General features: G+C 47.2%; 1 protein-coding gene across 5 annotated transcripts in view; it reads left to right on the forward strand.

The window, feature by feature from the left end:
- The window catches only part of MYRIP (myosin VIIA and Rab interacting protein), a 154853-nt gene that overhangs the window by 77764 nt on the left and 56727 nt on the right, over positions 1-20362 (forward strand). For all 5 annotated transcript variants that reach the window (XM_081969804.1, XM_081969805.1, XM_081969803.1 and 2 more), the window contains one exon: positions 13605-13741. In XM_081969804.1, the coding sequence (XP_081825930.1) occupies positions 13605-13741 (137 nt within the window). The remainder of the gene's footprint in view (positions 1-13604; positions 13742-20362) is intronic.

The following is a 20362-nucleotide window of genomic DNA, read 5'->3' on the forward strand; positions in this document are numbered from 1 at the left end:
AGAAAAAGTTCTGGTTACAAGTCTATATGTTTATGTATCATTTTCTCCAACCACATGTGTATTTTAGTCCAGTATCTTTTAGCTTCAGGACAGGTCCACCACATGTGGTAGAATGTGCCCGGCGTATGTTGATATTTCCAGCATTTTTCAGACTTATTCTTCGACATTCTTGCTATTCTTGTCTCGCTCTTCATTTGATGATGTGCGGAGGGGCAGTGGGAGGGAGCTGGAACCGGTTCTAAACAGCACTGTAGATTTGTGGAACCTCTTCTATAGAAGAGTTTAAAACTGGCAAGAACCCACCCCTGCCTGTATGGGTCCTCGCTTGCTCAAAGTCTCTGCTCTGCTGCTTGCCTGCCTGAAGTGCTGTGCTCCAACTGAGTGGCCCTGATCTGCCTGTCAGGTAAGCCTGCAAGCTAGCTGCCCCTCTCCCCCAGCCTACCTTCAAGGTGCCCCAGCCATGTGTGCCTGCCTTCCACATGAATTTCCCGGTGGTCCCCATGGCCAGGTCCGCTTGCAAAGACCTCCTCTAGTCCCTTCCCAAAAACTGGGTATCCTCGACATGCTTGCCTGCCTTCCACATGGCCTTCCCAGTGTCCCCATGGCCAGCTTGGGAAGGTAAGCAATTGGGCCTATCCATTGGGATCGCCCAGAAGGCCGCGTGGAAGGCAGACAAGTATGTCAGGACCACCAGGCCATGGGGAGGGAAGCTAGCAGCCTACTCTCTTCTCCACAGCCCTTCCATGCTCGCCTACCTTTGACATGGCCTTCCCGGTGTCCCCATAGCCAGCTTGAAAAGGCAGGCCTGTCCATGGGGATCATCTGGAAGGCCACATGGAAGGCAGGCAAGCATGCTGGGGCCACTAGACTGCAGGGGAGAGAGCTAGCAGCCTGCTCCTTTGCCCACAGCCCTTCTGTGCTTGCCTGCCTTCCACGCAGCCTTCCCAGCAGTCCCCCACACCTGCTTGCCTTCCGAGGTCGGGTCATGCATCTTACCTGTGAAGGGAGACACGCAGCTTCTGACCCTGCCAGTGGGTAGGCGGGTGGCCCTTGGGGGAGTTGCAGCAACTGAGTGAGGCTGAGAAGGGCGGCAGTGGTGGTGCTCTGGGAGGGGGGGATTTCCCGAGGCTGCTGCGCATGTGCAGCAGCTCCGGAATATCTGCCCACCCTCCTGGAGCACTGTTGCTGCTCGCTTTCCTCCTCCTGCTGCTGCGCTGGGGCCAAGAGGGGTGTCAGTGCTCGCTTTCTTCCTTCTGCCACTGTACTTGGACTGACAGGGGCGGTGGTGCTCCGGGAGATCAGGCCCTCCCGGAGCACCGCCACAGCCCTGGATCTCACCTTGTCCTTGCCCCTGCCCTCCTTCCGCCACCGCTGCCATGGCTGGAGCTCACCATCAGGATCAGTATGGGTAAGTTCTTGCTTTGCTCCCTGGGAAGGGCTCCATCATGGAGGGCTGGGCCATACCCTTTCTCTTGGGTCTCCCGCCTCGCATGTCTCGGTTGAGTCTCACTCTCCTAGCCTTTGAAGGAGGAAGAGAAAGAATAAAGAAACAAAGAAAGGAAGAGAAATAGACAAACAAAGAGAAAGAAAGAAAGAAAGAAAGAGGAAGGGAGAGAGAGAGACAACAAAGAAAGAAAGAAGGAAGGAAGGGTGAGAGACAAGAAAGAAAGAGACAAAGAGACGAAGAAGAAAAGAAAGAAAGAGACAAAGAAAGAAAAAAGAAAGAAAAGAAAGAAAGAAAGAAGAAAGAAAGAAGGAAGAAAGAAGAAAGAAAGAAGGAAGAAAGAAGAAGGAAGGAAGGAAGGAAGGAAGGAAGAAGAAAGAAAGAAAGAAAGAAAGAAAGAAAGAAAGAAAGAAAGAAAGAAAGAAAGAAAGAAAGAAAGAAAGACCACAACCCCTGGCACTAGACATGGCTGCAGAAGATGCTTTGAAATAGCACAGCAATCTAGTGCTGGAAGGATCTCGGAGGTAATCTAGTCCAACCCTCTACTCCAGCAGGAAATCTTATATTGTCTGGATTATTTTGGTGCCTCTAACAGAGAGGAAAATTGCCAGAAAGCAGGAGGAGTTTACTAGGACAAGGTTGCCATGCAGAGGAAGGCAGAGATAGTCCTTGACTTATGACCACAATTGACCTCAAAATTTTGGTTGCTAAGCAAGAGTGTTATTAAGTGAGTTTCAGCACATTTTACTCAATCCATGACATCTTCTGACTCTAACAGTCATGTGCAAGCTAGGGAAGACCATCTGAAGGCATGTGTAATGTTCTAATGTACAGAAGTTATGATTAAATGTGTGACAGAAAGAATTCTGGGTGTGTTTTTCCAAATGCAGTAAGTGAAATTGAATGTGAATAGTTTTAGAAGAGCTCTGTGTGTGTGTGTGTGTGTGCATGTGAGTGTGTACATACACATACAGTATATATAGTAGATATAGTAGATAATGCATATTTTTGTGTGCCTATACATACTCTAAACCCATGATGGTGAACAGGTGGCACGCAGAGGCCTCTCTGTTGGCACATGAGCCATCGCCCCAGCTGAACTCCACCGTGCATGCACCTCCTGCCAGCCAGCTGATTTCCAGGTCTCTGCAGCGCGTGTTGTTTAATCAAAATGCACTTAAAACACTATACAAGCCATCGAGAATATAACTACGTACATCCAACAGGCACAAGAAGTGCCGCACAGGAGCAGATAAAGGTAAATCCTAGAGAGGCTGGAAATTCATCGCTGAACAATAGAGATGAATGCTAGAGAGGAGTAAAGCTGTATACAAGGCAGACGTAACACCTGTCACAGTGTGGGCATGCATGGGGGCAAGGGGAGCATGGGGTGTGTGATGCCCCCCCCCCCATTTTTGGTCCCACGTGGCTTCAGGGAAGCCTGCTAGGTCCAAAATGGGGTGCAGGGGAGTGGTCGGGTGTGCATGCTCAGGGGGAGAGACACAAATAGAGGGTGTTATGCATGCATTGTATTATGGGTTTGTTTGTTTGTTTGTTTGTTTTATTGGACTTATTTGCTGCCCTTCTCCCAAAGGACTCAGGGCGGCGTACAACATTAAAAAACACACATCCCGAAAGTTAAAAAGAAATTAAATACATATCCAAAAAAAAAACCCACCCAATTTATAGGACAATACATTTAAAAATGAGTTAAAATTAACAGGCCAGGCTGGCTTGCTGGAAAAGCCAACTTTTTAGGGCGCATCGGAAGGACTGGAGGTCAGGGATTATGCGAAGCTCCGGGGGCAGCTCATTCCAGAGGGAAGGCGCTCCCACAGAGAAGGCTCTCCCCCTGGGGGTCACCAGCCGACACTGTCAGGCCGACGGCACCCTGAGGAGGCCAACTCGGTGGGATCATACTGGACGGTGGGAGGCTACTGGTGGCAGTAGGTGGTCTCACAGGTACCCTGAGCCTAAGCCATGGAGCGCTTTAAAGGTCATAATTAATACCTTGAATCGTACCCGGAAAACAACCGGCAACCAGTGCAGGCTGCCTAAAAGGGGTGTAACATGGGAGCACCTAGGTACCCACATGACAACCCGCGCGGCCGCATTCTGGACCAGCTGAAGCCTCCGGGTGCTCTTCAAGGGCAGCCCCATGTAGAGAACGTTGCAGTAGTCCAGGTGAGAAAGGACGAGGGCATGAATGACTGTGCACAGAGCATCCCGATCCAGGAAGGGGCGCAACTGATGTACCAGGTGAACCTGGTAGAAGGCCCCCCTGGCCACGGCCATAAGATGTTCTTCTAAACGCAGCCGCGTATCCAGGAGGACTCCCAGATTGCAGGCCCTCTCTGAGGGGGCTAAAATTTCTCCCCCTATCATCAAAGATGGTACATGATGCACAAATCGGGCTGACGGGAACCACAGCCACTCAGTCTTGGAGGGATTAAGCTTGAGCCTGTTCGTCCCCACCCTCACAGCCTCCAGGCACTGGAACATCACGTCAAGGGCATCGTTGGTGTGGTTTGAGGTAGAGATGAAAAGTTGGGTATCATCAGCATATTGATGATACCGTACCCTGAAACCACGGATGATTTTGCCCAGCAGTTTCATATATATGTTGAACAGGAGGGGTGAGAGAACCGACCCTGGGGCACCTCACAAGTGAGGTGCCTTAGGGTCGATCTCTGCCCTCCAGTCAACACGAACTGCGATCGATCCGAGAGGTAGGAGGAGAACCACTACAAAACGGTGCCCCCCACTCCCAACCCCCCGAGTCATCGCAATAGGATACAATGGTCAATGGTATCGAAAGCCGCCAAGAGGTCTAATAAGACCAAGACAGAGAAGCAACCCCTGTCTCAGGCCAGCCAGAGATCATCAACCAACGCGACCAATGCCATCTCCATGCTGTACCCGAGCCTGAAACCCGACTGAAATGGATCCAGGTAGGCAGCTTCATCCAGGTACTGGGGAAGTTGACGTGCTACCACACTCTCAACAATCTTCGCTATAAAGCGGAGGTTCGAGACCAGACGATAGTTGGCTAAAGAAGCTGGGTTCAGGGAAGGCATCTTAAGGAGGGGCCTCACCACTGCCTCCTTCAAGGTGGTGGGAAAGAACCCATCTCTCAATGAAGCATTGGTAATCGCCTGGAGCCAGCCTCGTGTCACCCCCCAGGAAGGCGAAACTAACCAGAAGGGACACGGGTCCAACACACAAGTGGCAGCACTAAGTCTCCCCATAATCCTGTCCATGCCCTCGAGAGTCACAGGATCAAACTCATCCCAGATAGTCTCCACAAGATTAATCCCCGTCGACTCGCCCGATTCTACCCAGTCAGAGTCCAAGCCTGTCTGAATCTGAGCGATTTTGTCCTGCAGATACTGGACTAATTTCTCAGCCCTGCCCTGCAAGGGGTCTTCCCCAGTTCCTTGATTAAGTAAGGAACGGGTCACACTAAACAGGGTGGCTGGGCAGTTATCTGCGGACGCGATAAGAGTGGGAAAATGTTCCCGTTTTGCCGCTTTTATCACCACTAAGTTGGACTTAATATGAGTTCTTACTATTGATCGGTCAGATTCGGACCAGCTGGCCCTCCAACCACTCTCTAGGCATCTTCTCCAGTGCTTCATCTCCTGGAGCTCCTCGGTAAACCAAGGAGCTACCCAGGATCAGCACCGAGTCAGAGGCCGCAAAGGCACAACGTGGTCCAAGGCCCCAGTGGCCGCCCTATTCCAGGCTTTCACTAGGGCCTCGGTTGAGCTGTGAGTGAGGGATTCCGGAAAAGTCCCAAGTTCCATCAGGAACCTTTCAGGGTCCATCAGGCTCCTGGGAGGAACCATCTAATAGTTACGCCTCCCTGTGGCGGGGGGGGGGGGGGCTAGCAGTATGGAAGTCAAGCCTGAGGAGTAAATGATCAGACCATGACAAGGGTTGAATAGCAATATCCCCTAAAACTAGATCATTCATCCACTGTCCAGAGACAAAAATCAGATTGAGCTTGTGTCCCTTGTTATGAGTGAGGTCTTGAATTAACTGAGTTAGGTCCATAGCCATCATGGAAGCCATGAACTCCTGAGCTGAATCAAATGTCTCACCAATGGAAGGCAGATTGAAATCCCCCATGAGCATAAGCCTTCGGAAATCAATCGTCAGCCTGGCTAACACATCCAGCCGCTCAGGCAGGGCCGATGAAACGCAGCAGGGAGACAGGTACGTGACAAAAAGACCCACCTGAGCTCCAAGGCCCAACTTCACAAAAAAAGACTCACATCCACCTATCCCAAGGTCCAAGACTTTCCCTAATAACCACTGCCACACACCCCGCCCCTGCCCTGGTGGAATGCCCGAAAGCCTGGTGGGCATAATTCCATGAGGGGAACACCCCCCTCATGGCCCAACCAGGTCTCCGTAATACACGCCAGGTGCACTCTCCCCTCTTGTATGAGATCGTAAATGAGGGGCACCTTATGTACCGCGGACCTGGCGTTAAGCGACACCAGCCGGAGACCAGGGTACTGTAGTCCCAAGCACCCAGGGTGTGAGAGGGGCAATGAGGGTTGGAATGTGCTCTTAAACAGCGAACCCGCGTCCCCCGGGCACAATTTGGCCCTTGGCCCCCACCGTATCTGCTCCTCCCACCTATAGTAGAGATGGTAAACCACCCAATGAAATGGCTTAATGTCTCCCCCGGAATCCCAAGCTTTCCCAGCACTCCCGGCCCGCATCGATTGATTAGCCCTGGCCTGTGCCATGGCAGACTCCCCCCAAACCTGTCTGAGCCATCCAAATCAACCCACCCTATCCACCCCTTAAGATTTGATTTTAAAAACCCTGTAAAATCCCCTAAGAAGCCTCTTCTTTGCATGCCATCTCTCGGGATCCAAAGATCCGTCATTAAAGAAGCATCTTGACAGGCAAGAGGGCCATCCCTGGGAAAGGGGGAGTTCCCAAAGGGAATAAAGTTCTGTCACAGTATAGCATAGCAGAGAGTGTGGCATCGGCCAAATAGAATGACATCAAGGGGAGATGGGATAGAAAGATGACATATCAACGGGGGAGCAGCCGACAGTTTCCAAGGGGGTAGTGGGAAGCATATGTCCATCATAGCCATGATCGATGATGAAGACAATATGAAGGGTAACAGTCAGATATCAAAATCACAGTAGATGATATAGTTGCAGTAGAAGATAAAGTTGCGAGACGGCAAAGCAGCCAATATTGGTGGCAGTAAGACAGCAGCGGCAGCGGCGGCTGCTCCAACAATTGAGCTCCATCCATGCCAACCACACCTATATCGATGCCAGAGCCGCACTCCGTCGACCCAGTCCATAGTGTCACAAGGGGGGGGGCAAATGGCCCAATGGCACTGTACAGTGGTCCAGGCAACGGCGGTAATACTGGCAGGGGCCACAACAAAGGAAACCCCCCACTCCAACTGCGCCCACACCAACAACCGAAGCCATCCTCCGCTGGCATCAATACCCATGCCAGCCACTTCAGCCGCTACCTGCTAGTCCAGTCTATAACGTCCATAAGCAAAGGGGGAGCAACTGGGATAGTACCACAGTGTGGGCAGCGGCCGCAGCCACGGCAGCAGCAGAAACCCCTAAGCAAGGAGTCCTGCCACCGCCAACCACACTCGGCAGCCAAATACGCTCTCCATTCTCCGCCAATCCACCCCGTTTCACTCACAACATTCCGGCTACAGGGCAGGAAATCATGGCACAAGGGTACCCCCGAGGACCCAGGAGGTTCCTATAGCTAGACCTGGGCCCAACAATGGAGTAGGGTACCCCCTGCATACCCTGAGGAAAGAAAAAACCATTTCCCCGAAGTTCTCCTCAAACGCTGCAGGACACCATCTTGAGCATGCGCAGGTCCATCTTGGGTGTGGGCTCAGGCGTGCACGCTGTCATGTTCGTATGTGCACTTTCAGCACCTGAAGACAAAAAAGTTAGCCATCACTGCTGTATACTATGCAATATGTATGTATACATAAGGCATATATACATAGGATTAAATAGTGTATTTTTTATGTTCAGTAGTAGTAAATAAATAGACAAGGAAATTGTATCTTGTTGAGGACTTTGAGGCAAGGAGAGGCCAGGTAAGGCACACCTTGATGTGAGTGACGTTAAGTTGACAATGCCCACCCAGTCACATGACCAACCAGCCACGCCCAGCCAGTCACATGGCCACCAAGCCATGCCCACCAAGCAAGCCATGCCCACAGGACCAGTAGTAAAAAAAAATTGAATCCCACCACAGATGCAGAAGGAATATTGTGACTTCTCAGAATGTTAAGAGGCTGAATGATTATAGAACCATGTGCATAAGAGAAAAGAAAGACAAGTCATTTTCAGTTTCTTGAATAATCTGTTTTGTGTGTTGTTTTGTTCCTGACCATGCATTCACTTGCTGTCCTTAGGGCTAGAGGAATTTTCTATATGGTAAATTAATAATTTTTAAAAATCATATAATTTCTTGACCATGTTCTCAAATGTATTTTACTCTATAGTTAACTGGTTACTTACTGTAGAACAGTTGTAGCCTAGAGAGTTCTATATTTCAGATAAATGGATTTTTGATATCATGTGATTGCATACTATTTAAGTATAAATCCTAAAATGTTGGCAGATGAAAGATAATATGTCTATTTGGGCTGAATATGGCTAATGCTGTTCTGGAATAAACTCATGCATATATCTTTATTCTAAAAGCCTGCCATTCCTCATGTCTTGTTTGGTCCAGAAATTATATGAGGATAGTCCCCAAACCACAATAGTCATCATGGTGAAAGTGGAAGTTAATAAAAAATGAAGATTGGGATTTAATGTCTAAATAGAGACATAAAGCTGATTGGTGGTATTTTTTTTTCTTTTCAAGACCTCAGCTGTCAAGATTATTGTATCAATTTCTCATCATCTGCCATTATTTTGGATTTTTGATACCATTACATAAAATATGTTTTTGATTTAAAGATGTATGCATAATCTATGGTTGAGGTGTCATGTATCAGAATATAAACATTGCTTTAGGCAACTTTTAATTATATTGTGGTGTGGAAATCTAGAGAGAGATAGTCATACAAATAATTCTTTTCCACAATCTATTTTTTCCTTTACAAAACTATCTTGAGAAAAAGCATGTTTTATATCATTTGAATAGTCTGATTATTACTTTTGTCATGAACTGCTGCATCAGAAGACTGATATATAGTATGTCTTGCTGTAAGGTTTCCCAACGATGTCATAATGAACACATAATAAGAGCCAATGGTTCTTATAAAGAAACTAGTGATTTATTAACAGCTTCATTAGGCAAGATTTATCCGCAAACATTTTTTTCGCTTTGTCTATCTGCTTCTGAACTTTACCCCTGTTCCTTTCCTCCCCTCACTCTGTGTCATAAATCATGTTGCCCAATAAATCCACCCATATGAAACCAGCAACTGTAATCTGAGATCCAGCTCCGCCGACGGTATGCATGGAATGTCAACACAGAAGTTGACATCTGGCTCCCCTCACTTTTCAAAAGCAATCTCTGTGAGCAAAAACAATTTGAGTACAAGTATAGGATTCAAAACTACATCCTCCCACCAGGCTTGTTTGGATTTTTTTCATGGAATCTTTCTATAAGTCGATCAACCTGGATATTTCTACTCTTTACCCAAGATGCCTCTGACAAGGGGTAGCCCTTCCACTTGATTAAGTACTGGAGTTGTCTCCTGTGCCACCACGAATCAAGAATGTGTTGCACCTCATAATGGGTTTAGCCCCCTATTACCACAGGACCTGGGGGCTCCCTGTCTCTAAGAGGTCTGTCATGGGTTTGGCAATCTTCGCAAAGGAGGGGATGAATTGCCTATAGAAGTTCACGAATCCTAGGAAGCTTTGTAGCTGTCTGCGGGTGTGAGGGGGTTGCCAGCCTAGGACGGCTTGTACTTTGGATGGGTCCCTCTCTATTCCCTCACTTGACACATGGTAGCCCAGGTATTCTAGTTGTGCATAGTGGAATTCACATTTTGATAGCTTGACGTACAGGTCGTCTGCCAGAAGTTTTTCCAGTACCTGTCGGACCAGGGTCTCTGTGTAGATGAGGATGTCACCCAGGTAGATGAGGACCCCCTTGTAGAGGTGCTCATGCAGCACCTTGTTTATTAACTGTATGAACACTGCTGGGGCTCCCTACAGTCCAAATGCATCACTTTGAATTGGAAGCTCCCTAGGGGCAGTTGAATGATGTTTTCCACTCATCTCCTTCCCTGATCCGTATTTCGTAGTATGCCTCTCTGAGGTCTAGTTTGGTGAAGACTTTCCCTTGGCCAAGTGAGATAGCATGTCCTTCGTGAGAGGGAGGGGGTATAAGTTGTGTATGCACACCACATTGATTCCTCTAAAGTCCACACACAGCCTCATAGTTCCATCTTTTTTCTCTTTGAAGAGGACTGGTGCTGTGACCCGTGGCTTGGCTGGCTTGATGAACCCCTGCACTAGGTTTTTTTCTATGTAGTTGCACATTTCTTGCATTTCCCGGGGTGTCATGGCATACAGTTTGGGTTTGGGTAGTTTTGTCCTGGGGATGATTTTGATGGCATAATCTGCCTCACAATGGGTGGCAGAATGTTGCACTCAGTCTCGCTGAATACTTCTGCAAGGTCCTGATATTCCCCTGGGATCTATTTGGTTTCTGGGGTGTCGTCAGATGTGGCTCCCAGATATTCTGGTGTGCTCTTTTGTGGGGTTCCTTGCTTGGGTGGTGTTTCTGCTTGCTGGCGGAAAAAGGGTTGGGGCCCCTTTTCTATCCTAAGCCTGCGGGTACCCCCTTGCCACCAGATGGTTGGTCCCCACTTGTCTAGCCAGGAGAGTCTCAGTATGACTGCATCTGTCTTTTTGGAGGCTATTAGGAATCGAATTACTTCCCAGTGATCCACTAGCTCCAGTCTCACTGGTTTGGTCAGTTGGGTGGCATAGGCTCTCCCCATTAGGTATCCATCGACCTGTTCGAACAGGATTGGGTAAGCAGTCCTTTTGCTCTGATATCTAGTTTCAGGACTGTGGTCAGGTTGATCAGGCATCTAGTGCAGCCTGAGTCTATTAGGTCTTGAAACTCCCCCTGGCTTCCTAGCTTTGGGGCTGTGAGGCATATTGGAAAAAGGAAAGGGCGGATTGGTCCTCTCACCATTGGGTCGTTTTTGCCCTCGTCGTCACTGTCATAGGATTCTGGTGACTGGTCATTGTTGCCTGGGGTCCCCCCCCCCATCATCTGGGTGGGGGGGACCTTCTGCAGCCTGGAGGGCCTTTTGGGATGCATGGGTGGCCCATTTGTGATCCCGTTCCAGTCGTGCCCTGGGTAGTGGCTCTTGCCTCAGCATCAGGGTTGGGGCCATGCACGTGGATGCCATATGGCCCACCCCACTGCATCTGTAGCATTTCAGCAGACTTTGAGGGGGGGGTTTCAAGGCCTGCCATGTTATTGTGGGTCCCCGTTGGCCGGGTCAGGTCGAGTTGACCTCTCTCTTTCATGTCCAGTGACTTTCTCATGTTGTTAGCGCACAATCCACCATCGACCTTTATTGCTACTCAAAACCACTCAGAGAGTCAGTCTGGGATGTCACGGTAGGCAGTTACTTGGGCAATTTGCTGGTCCAGACTTGTTCTGAAAAAATACACTAACAGACGCTCTGGTAAAGGGGGTAGCCTTCCAATGACTCCCCTAAATTCGCGGATATGCTTTTTGATGGGGTGGCTCCTCTGCTTTAGGTCACTGAGCTCATCTTCCGCATACTGGTCCTCCTCCACCTCCTCAAATCTGGCATCTAGCAGTTGTAGGAAGTCACCTACGCCTTGCAGTTGAGGAGCTCTCCTCTTATGGAGGGCTGCTAGCCATTCCCTTGCTTCTCCCTTTAGTCCCTCTGTGATCGTATTCACCATGGCTCTGGGGGATGAGTAGAGGTGTTCATAGCATTCCAGGTGGATCTCAGCTGACTCAAGGAATAGGGCTAACTGGTCTGAGTCCCCATCAAACTTTCCTCTGAACTGGGGCAGTTCAATCAGCAGAGCCCTTCCCACCTCCTGTCGGCCTCTGTATGCTTGTGTTTGATATGTCTGAAGATACTCCTCAGTTCTAGTTCAGAGAGAGGGGAGAGGTTGTCTGCCCTGGGCAATCTGCCTGCTACATGGGAGAGGCACTGGCTTCATCTTCCTTTTAATGGATGGAGAAGGGAGGTTGCATTCCCGTGTGCTTCTCGTCACCTCAAGAGGATCCACTGCTCCTCCCCTCTCTTTTGGCATGCATAATGGCCTTTCTTCATGGAGGGTGACCCAGGTAAATTCCTCCCTCCGTTGCTCTATGGAACTTCCCAGGGGCTCCATTTGGAGCTTTGGGGCCCTGGCTTGATTCCAGTCCAGCATCCCCTCCACTCTTCCCAGCTCGCTTAGGGCCTTTCCCTTCTTCTTGGCATAGGGATGTGGCGGGGGCTCAGCTTTAGCTGTTTTAGGGGTTGCATACTCATCTCCTCTTGCTTCGCCCATCTCGGCTTTGCATGCCAGCGACAATCAGGCTCTGTTCAGATAGCTGGCCTTTTGCCATGGTGTTCTGAGTTCCCTCTCAGCACCCCCATATTTAAAAGCAAAGAAATGTCTATCTGTAAAGTATATCAATGATGCCATAATGAACACATAATAGGAGCCAATGTTTCTTATTCAGAAACTAGTGATTTATTAACAGCTTCCTTAGGCAAGATTTATTTGCAGACATTTCTTTCACTTTGTCTATCTGCTTCTGAACTTTGCCCCTGTTCCTTTCCTCCCCTCACTCTGTGTCATAAATCATGTTGCCCAATAAATCCACCCATTTCAAAACAGCTACTGTAATCTGGGATTCAGCTCCGCCGACAGTATGCATGGAATGTCAACACGGAAGTTGACACTTGCTTTCGTATCCATGGATCTATTAATAGAGGAAGGAAGAAATTGACACTGCTGTTCAAATATTCTAAAGCACACATTTTTTTTACATCAGGGATAAGCAATGAATGAACCTCCATCATGTTCCCTAGTGGCAGGTACTGTTAATAAATCGATCATATTTGGATTAGACCTAAAGAAATATCTTGCTTCTTTTCAAAATGACTACATATTATGTGTACACATATATCTGCTCATGATAAAACTGCCTTCTTTTCCATTAGATTTCTTTCTCTTCTCTCTCCCTCCCTCTTCTCTCCTTACACACGTGCACATACCCACACCCACACTGAAATTGTTCAATGGCCATTCAATCTAGTTTAATCTTCACTAGTATCATGATGCTTTATTGGAACATTGTTCCAATTGGAACTCTGAGAATTCCTAAATTCCATTCATCAACTGAGAATTCTGGGAGTTCTAATCTCATAATCTACAAACATCAGGTTGGAGAAGATCCCTTCACACAGATATAGAACAAGTGAAATAGACAAACTCTTTCCATCTCTGAATAGACCATTAAACTTATTGTGTAATTCAGAAAAGATCAGAAGATCTCATACCAATTACATCATTAAAATGAAGAGTTTTTATTAATGTAGGCATGTTGATTTCACCTCTCATCTTTGCACCTAATTCCACGCAAGATACTACCATATATTTTTAAAAGTCTGTAAATACCATTTCTATAGTGAGCAAAGGGATGTCTGTTCTTCCTATTTACTTCAAAGGAGGAGCGTTAGCTAGCTTTAGACTTTAAAGTCCTTCTACACAAATTTATGAGTTAAGATACCCAATCATACTTTTTGCTTTTTCTGTATAAATAGCATTTGCATGCTCAAATGTTTCCATTTTGTCTCATACGATTATATATAAGGATATTGGAATTTTAACACCCATTCCTGTCTATATCACTTTATACAACTTCAATTATCGTAATTAATTGCCTTAAACCTATAATTTTGTCTATATAAGCATAAAATGTATTCAGCTTGAAAATTAGAACTACAGAAAAGCAAACCACAAAATAATAAAATACTGTGTCTTTCACCCTAATTACTTTCAACCAAACAGAGCCTTCCTGAAAATATTCAAAAATGCAAATTGTTTTGGAAGAATTGCTATTATGGTACAGTTATTTTAGTAATTCTAAGTTTTCTCAAATTTCTTTTTTTCCTCCTCAGACGTCTAAGAGCTCAGTCCCTGGAATGGTATTACAATAATGTGAAAAGTCGCTTCAAGCGTTTTGGAAGTGCTAAAGTTCTGAAGAATTTATATAGAAAACATCGCTTGGAAACTGGAACTTGCTGTGACATACTAGGTAGAGAGAAAAATAACAGAGATAAGAATTTCTTTACCATGAATACTCATACAAATGTGGGGCAAAATTTTTACCTGTGGTGCAGTGATCAATGTATTATTATTGTATCTCAGGAAAAAAAAGAGAGCCAAGCATTGTATATGAAGGTTGGCATCTTGTGTCATCATGCAAATAACATTGCTCTGGAAGTACAAGATATAGGTAGCAGTAGCACTTAGACTTATATACAGCTTCACATGCTTTACAGCCCTCTCTAAGCAGTTTACAGAGTCCGTATATTGCCCCCAACAATTAGGGTCCTCGTTTTACCAACCTTGGAAGGATGGGAGTCTTCACCAACCTTGAGCCTGGTGAGATTTGAACTGCCAAATTGCAGGCAGCCAGCAATCAGTCTGCAGTACTGCAATCTAACCCCCACGTCACCTCAGTTCTCCTCAACTTACACCTACAATTGAGCCCAAAATTTATGTTACTAAGTGAGGCATTTGTTAAATGTTTGCCCATTTTATGACTTTTCTTGCCATAGTTGTTAAATGAAACATTGCAGTTGTTAGTAATATGGTTGTTGAATTTGGCTTCCCCATTGACTTCGCTTGTCAGAACATCACAAAAAATAATCACATGATACCTGGACACTGCAATAATCTTAAATACAGCTCTGTTGCCAAGCACCTAAATTTTGATCATGTAACCATGGGATGTTGCAATGGTCATAAGTGTGAAAAACAGTCATAAAACACTTTTTTCAGTGCCATTGTAACTACTGTAAGTCGAGGACTCCCTGGAAAATAAATGCAGAAACTCATGTTCAGTTCTTGGAGGTGCCTTGTTTTTAAACATTAATTAATGCTTTGTAATTCTAATTTTAAAATATTTTAGTTAGGGTACAGATTAGAATTCTGTGATTATAGACGTATAAATATACATAATATATGTATAAATATATTAACTGACATAAATTGATGGCTATACATAATAGAACATATATTATTCTCCTAAATTGGTGGAGACAGCAGTCATGCATGGGTTAACTCAGTCAGTAACCAATAGAACTGAGTCTACCAAAGTGATGTCATTGTCTCTGTGGACCATGCTCCCGCTTTTTTAGACTCAGTTCGATTGGAACTGGCTGTGCTAATCGCTTCTCCTCAACAAATTCTGGTTAATTGGTCATATTAATTCGGTTTAATTAGATTTAATTGGATTTCTCTAAGCTACAGACAAAATTACTTCTTCTAAATTTGATTTCTGTATTGGGCTCCTGCTGAAGTTCTTCCAGAACTCTCAATAGCCTCTGGAGGCTGGAGAGGATTGCCTCGCCTCGCCGAGGCTTGCCTTGCTTGCCTTCGGGCCTCTAAGGCTTCCCAGAGCAGCAGCACTAATTGCAAAGAGCCAGGGGAGGCTCCGCTCACACTCTTACCTCAGCAAGGGATTCCTCAGCCTCTGACTTGCCACCTGCTGCACTGACTGCCGCTGCCACCGCTAGAGGCCTCCAAATGCCACAGGGAGCCCCGGAAAGCCGCATGGAGCACTTGGCCGCTGGAAAGCTCCGTTTCTGCTGCCACTTCTCTCCATTGTCGCTCCGGCCTCAGCTGCCCTCCATGGCTTTGCCCTTGGCCCCACAGCCTTGCCGCAGAGCCTAGCCTGCCCACATTCACCGCGCGGCCTCGACGCCTCGTGGCACCGGCCCATAGGCTTTGTAGCCTCAGCGGCCATTTGTTTGGGCACAAAAGTGTTCAGCGGCCATTTTGGACACCAACTGTGAGTACTGACTATGGCCTCCTCTCCTAATCATGGGTCTCAGATGCCTCCAATTCCTCTGGCTCCTGCCCCTGCCACCGAACCCCCTCCTTCTAAGGGCCGGAGGCGCAGGCCTGCTCCAGGGGATACCATCGAGCCCCCTCCCAGGGCTCCAAGACCTGACCAAGGGGGTATAGAGGATCCATCCCCCCCAGGAGGATGACAGGGCCCCTCAGGCCCCGGCTAAGAAAGCCAGATCCAAGACCAAGCACATTGAGCCTCGCATTTTTCTAGCCCCACTTCTGACCTATCATCTGACTCGAAGGAGGAACTCTCCCCTGCTGCCTCAATTCTGCAGCCTGAGGAGGCTAGGGGCACAGTGGCCTTGGGCAACATCGGGTGTTATGTCCCTACATGTCCCGCCCTCACCTGTCAATCAGGCAGGGCGTTAACTAATTGGTCCATTTACATTTGTGTTCAGGCGGGAGAATTGGAGTGTTCCTATTGGTTAATGCGCTGACAGCTGCAAGTATAAAAGAGCTGTCAGAGTGCTAGTTGTTTGTCTTGTTCTGGTTGCTGTTGAAAATAAACCTGTTGCATTAACACAGAGCTGTTTCATTACCTCAGACGCTAAGTACATTAAACCTGGCGAGAAAGGTGGGATTCTGAGGAAAAGATCCACCTCACATACTAGCGTCAAATCTATTCTTCTTCAAACTCATTGAATTACTAAAGTATGGCGACTACCACCCCGTTCGCTGCCTTCATGCCGGAGAGAGAGTCTTGGGAGTCATTTATTGAATGGTTTGAATATTTCCTTTTCGCTAATGACTTTAAGGACATTTCAGATGAAAGGCGCCGAAGTTATTTCCGCAATTCCTGCTTGCCTGAGATGTTCGCTACTGCCTGAGCTCTAGCCGCTCCAGCCCAAGTTTTTACTGTACCTTGAGAAACACTTCTAGCCAAAGTAAAGGGCCACTATGCCCCTAAACCGTCCCGTTTCGCAAAGCGCTATGCTTTCCACCAGTGTGTTCAAGGGGAGGCAGAAACGGTGAGCCAATATGTGGCCACTTTAAGGAATGCCACCATCCATTGCGAATTTCCTGACCTGGATGACGCGATATTAGAGCAGTTAATTTGTGGAGACCCCCGATTACAATGGTGTTTACTGGCCCACTCTGATTTAAACCTATCCATAGCCATGGATGAAGCCAGAGCAGCTGAGCACTCAGATTGATCGGCTGCTGAGATTAAACTTTATCAATCCCTACACAACCCTCCAGTTTCCTCTGTTGTGGTAAACCAGCAAGCAGTAGAATTGGAAGAAGAGCTATGGCTGCCCGAAGAGGTGAGCCGCTTGAACATAAGTGGTGCCAGGAGGAGAAGATTCCCCACTGAGTTACCTCAGGCAGGTTGCCTAAGCTGCAGGGGCAACCACTTACGCTCAACCTGCAGAATCAAGACAGCGGTGTGCCGATATTGCGGAAAGATGGGGCACCTTGCCTATGTGTGCAAGGCTACCCAGCCTTTTCCGGAGACTGCCGCTAGACGATTCAACCATACAAACAGCAGACCTGTCAATCGCAGACTATTTAGAGGCACAGATGGCTGCTATGCCGTGGACCTGCAGGCGGAAAAAGACAAGGCCATCAACACAGCATCAGCCGCCTCAGGCAGCCGCAAGAAGAAATACATCACCGTATACATCGAGGGTGCACCTTGCGAGATGGAGATCGACACCGGATCCACAAAATCCATCATAGCCTGGGACACCCTCAAACAGCTTGTGCCAAAGTTTCCTGAAAGGCGACTGGAGAGATGCAATTGCATCTTAAAAGATTAGCAAAATAATCCAATTCCTCTTAAAGGAAGCGGAAAATTCTATGTGGAACACGGCCAATTTAAAGGAAAACTTCCTCTGGTCGTGGTAGCCAAACCTTTAGCCACTCTATTAGGGCGTGACTGGTTTGAAGCCTTGGGGTTAGAAATAACAGGAGTACACACTATGAAGGACTCCAGCAAATTCAAGGAACTCCCCAAGAATTTAGTGAGGTATTCAATGATTCCTTAGGGGGATTTAAAGGGGCCCCTATTGCTTTTAATTTAGATCCTAGTATAACACCAATCCAAATTAAGGCAAGAAGAGTCCCTTTTGCATTGCAAGCCAAAGTAGATACAGAACTTGACAAATTATTACAGCAAGGTATATTAGAGCCAGTTGATTACTCCAGGTGGGAGAAACCTATAGTCATACCAATTAAGTCAGCTGGATCCATTAGGATCTGTGCCGACTATAAGGCAACAATTAATAAAGCCCTATAGGCACATCCTTATCCAGTTCCAGTGATGCAGCATGTGCTGCACTCCTTAGGGAGAGGGAGAATTTTCACTAAGCTTGACCTAGCTCAAGATTAACAGCAGTTAAAGATGGACGATGCTACAGCAGATGCTCAAACGATAGTCACGCATCGTGGGGCATTCCGTTGCCGCAGACTCCAATTTGGAGTCTTGTAGCACCAGGCATATTCCAGAGCATTATGGAAAGAATGCTACAGGGAATCCCCGGGGTTTTACCCTATTTTGATGACGTACTTATAGCTGCCAATACCAGAAAAGAATTACTCCAAAAGCTAAGAACTGTTCTGCAGCGATTTAAGGAAAAGGGGTTAAAATTGAAAAAATCCAAATGTCACTTCGATTCCACATTGATGCTCAAGGCATCCATCCCTCCCAAACCAAATTAGAGGCAATCAAAAATGCACCGGTCCCAACTAATAGAGCTGAACTGCAGGCTTTTCTGGGGTTGCTTAATTTTTATGCTATTTTCCTCCCTCATAAGGCTTCTGTAGCAGAGCCTTTGCATAAGCTGCTCTGCGGCATGGAGATGGGGCAGCCACGAAACGCAGCTGTCAAATCTCTTTTGACGTCATCAGCTGTTTTAATACAGTACAACGAATCTCTTCCACTTATTTTAGCCTCTGATCCCTCACAATATGGGATAGGCGCAGTCTTGAGCCGCAGATGCCCCAATGGCTCTGAAGCTCCCGTTGCATATTTCTCCCACTCCTTGTTCAAAGCAGAAAGAAGCTACAGTCAATTGGACAAGGAGGCTCTGGCAGCTGCAGCAGGCATTAAGCATTTCCACCACTACTTATACGGTAGACAATTCCTACTGCAAACAGACCACAAGCCTCTTCTGGGAATCTTAGCTGGTGACAAACCCACACCGAACATACTTTCGGTGTGGGTTTGCTGCGTTGGGTTGAATTCCTCACGGCATAGTCATACCATGTGGAATACAGACCAGGGAAGCACTTGGGCCATGCAGATGCCTTAAGTCGCTGCCCGCTTCCTATAGTGTCTCAAGACCCCGCTCCAGCAAGCAACTTACTATTCATTGATGACTTAAAGCTGCCTTTGTTGGCAACTGATATTGCAGCCCACACCAAAACAGACCCCATCCTATCAAAAGTATTGGATTGGGTTAGGCGAGGGTGGCCCAATGATCAACTACCTGAAAATTTTCAACCATTCTATAGACATAGAACCAAACTGTCCGAACTTAAGAATTGTTTGCTATGGGGGTCTCGAGTAGTAGTCCCCAACGACTTACAAAAAGACATTTTGCAGCACCTGCATATAAGCCACCCAGGCATTGCCAGGATGAAGGCTTTAGCTAGAGGATATGTGTGGTGGCCAAAATTGGACACCGACATATCCAACTGGATAATGTCCTGCCACCCTCTCTAGGCGGCTCCACCAGCAGCCCCTCCAAAAGAATGGGACATACGAAGGGGACCGTGGTCCAGAATACATATAGATTTTTGCAGGCCCCATACAAGGTCACTCTTTTCTAATAGTAGTGGATGCATTCTCTCATTGGGTTAAACTTTGCACTATGCAATCCACCACTTCTGAATCCACAATACGAAAGTTACAATGTTTATTCACCACACACGGCATCCCAGACACTTTAGTGTCTGATAATGGCCCACAGCTAACCTCTGCTACATTCCAAACATTTTTTGCTAGTTTAGGTATCAGACATGCTTTAATAGCTCCTTACCATCCAGCAAGCAATGGTAGGGCAGAACGAGCCGTGCACTCCGCAAAAGAGGCATTAAGCCGTATGGATACGGGGCCATGGGAGCAAAAAGTTAACACATAATTGTTAACTCAACACACAACACCGCGCCCAACATCAGGTAAAAGTCCAGCTGAACTTCTCAAGGGCCGCAGATTACACACAATACTGGACCGATTACATCCCACTTATCAATCAGACAATCCTTTACAATTTAATGGAACTCGTACATTTCAACTGGGGGAAGGGGTATTTGCGAAGAACTGTATAGGTGATCCAAATGGGTTCCAGGCCAGATTGTACAGATAACTGGACCATGTTCTTATAGGGTCCGGTTGGAAGACAGGTGTCTGTGGAGGCGCCATATAAACCAGCTGTGGCAACGCGAACAAGATCAGAGTCCTCTCATCCAGCCAAGAACTGCAGTGGAACCCAATATTGACTGGCCGGCCAGGCCGGAGACGGGCCAGGCAGAATGCACTCCAGACCTATCTATTCCCCCAACTACAACCGCCAAGTTCTCGTTGGTGAAATTACCTGCAATTCCAGGACAGTCGGAGCGGGCAGGGTCGTCCATAGGAAGCAACAAAACTATTCGTCCCAGCCTCGAGGGATCTGAGCAACATCCGGCTACAAGCGTGTCAGAGTCCAGGTATTCAGGAAGAACCATCACAGACCGCCTACCTCAAGGACTATGTGTGCACAAGCTGGGCGGAAGGAGTGTTACGTCCCTATGTGTCCCACCCTCACCTGTCAATCAGGCAGGGCTTTAGCTAATTGGTCCATTTACATTTGTG

The sequence above is a fragment of the Natrix helvetica genome (genome assembly GCF_964273705.1).
Source record: "Natrix helvetica genome assembly, chromosome: Z".
In the NCBI taxonomy this organism is placed as follows: Eukaryota; Metazoa; Chordata; class Lepidosauria; order Squamata; family Natricidae; genus Natrix; species Natrix helvetica.